This window comes from Palaemon carinicauda, chromosome 25, assembly GCF_036898095.1.
Source record: "Palaemon carinicauda isolate YSFRI2023 chromosome 25, ASM3689809v2, whole genome shotgun sequence".
In the NCBI taxonomy this organism is placed as follows: Eukaryota; Metazoa; Arthropoda; class Malacostraca; order Decapoda; family Palaemonidae; genus Palaemon; species Palaemon carinicauda.
This window is the reverse complement of record NC_090749.1, coordinates 13,185,502-13,187,080: the sequence shown is the minus strand read 5'-3', so window position 1 is coordinate 13,187,080 and position 1,579 is coordinate 13,185,502. Positions and strand designations below refer to the sequence as shown.

Genomic DNA, 1,579 nt, shown 5'->3' with positions numbered 1-1,579 from the left:
TTGTGAAGGAGTGTGAAGTTTGTTAGGTAATAGGAAAACCCAATCAGATTATTTCGAAGGCCCCCTTAAATCCTATTCCTGCTATAGGACAGCCTTTTTCAGAATTGGTAGTAGATGTGGTAGGTCCTTTACCTAAGACAAAAACAGGTTTTGTGTATATTTTAACGATTATGGATAGAGCCTTTAGATTTCCCGAAGCTTATCCCCTAAGGAAAATCACCTCTAAGGTACTTTTTGAAAAACTAATTCAATTTTTTTCCAGGTATGGTCTACCATGGGTTATACAGACAGATTGTGGAACTAATTTCACAAGTAAAATGTTTAGGAGTAAATGTGCTGAACTGGCCATTCGGCACATTACAAGTGTTTCATACCATCCCGAGAGTCAGGGTGTGGTGGAGAGGTTCCACCAAACGTTCAAGTCTATATTTAAGAAAAATTATGCCCATGGCAGTGAGTGGGACAAGGAACTTCCACTAGCCCTATTTGCAATTAGGAATCATCCCAATGCCTCCACCGGTGTAGCCCCCTTCGACCTAATTTTTGGTCACAAAGTCCGTGGTCCTTTGCACATATTTTGTCAAGCATTTGGTGCCGATCAAAGGGGGAAAATAAAGGTAGGGGAATTTGTGGATGATTTAAGGAAACGCATGGTTAGCGCCTGGAATTTTGCGAGGGATAATTTAGGTACTACGCAAAATAAAATGAAGGTTGTTTATGACAGAAATTCTAAAGCCCGTTCGTTTGAACCGGGGGAAATGGTGTTGGTTTTGAGTATGGACCCTGACAATTTTCTTGAACCTAGATATAAGGGTCCGTGGAAAGTTTTGAGGAAGTTGTCTGAGGTGAACTATGAGATTGAAGCTCCCGGTTCAAGCAGAAAGTGTAGGATTTTCCATATAATCAGGTTGAAAGCCTATCATGGTAAGACCGATGTTCCCTTTAAAGTTGTACCCGAGCCAGTAGCTGTAGCTGTAGAAAGGCCTCCTCAGGATTCGGCAGATTTATTGAATCAGGTTTCCTCCGATGCACTGTTTAGTAATGTACAGAATTTAGGAATGGTAGAGGAAGGTTTGAAGCATGTAGATCCTCATCAAAGAAAGGATATGTCCAATTTAATATATTCTTTTTTTCAGATTTATTCAGAGACTCTCCTGGTAGAACTAGTTTCCTTTGCCATGACATAGATGTAGGTTGTGCTTCCCCTATTAAACAAAGTCCTTACCGGTTAAATCCGATAAAGAGGGATTTAGTTGAGAAGGAAATTATATATATGTTAGAATATGATCTCATTCAGCCCTCTGTTAGTCCTTGGAGTTCCCCTGTTGTTCTTGTGGGCAAAGCTGACGGGAAGTTCCGCATGTGTGTGGACTATCGTAAGGTTAATGCACACAACAAGAATGACTCCTTCCCCTTGCCGCATATTGATGACTGTCTCGACCAGATAGCTTCTGCCATATTTATTACCAAACTAGATTTATTGAAGGGTTGTTGGCAGGTTCTGTTATCTGACCGAGCCTGCAAAATTTCGGCATTTGTAACTCCTTTTGGGCTGTATGAATGTAGGGTTATGCCCTTT

At 40.9% G+C, this 1,579-nt stretch overlaps 1 protein-coding gene across 1 annotated transcript in view; it reads left to right on the top strand.

Annotated features, from left to right (window-relative positions):
- Positions 1-1,579, top strand: part of LOC137618869 (uncharacterized) — a 17,356-nt gene that overhangs the window by 14,011 nt on the left and 1,766 nt on the right. The window contains exons 2-4 of the mRNA XM_068349074.1: positions 263-763; positions 908-1,071; positions 1,137-1,579. The exon at positions 1,137-1,579 is cut by the window's right edge and continues 207 nt beyond it. Coding sequence (XP_068205175.1) covers positions 263-763; positions 908-1,071; positions 1,137-1,579 — 1,108 coding nt within the window. The remainder of the gene's footprint in view (positions 1-262; positions 764-907; positions 1,072-1,136) is intronic.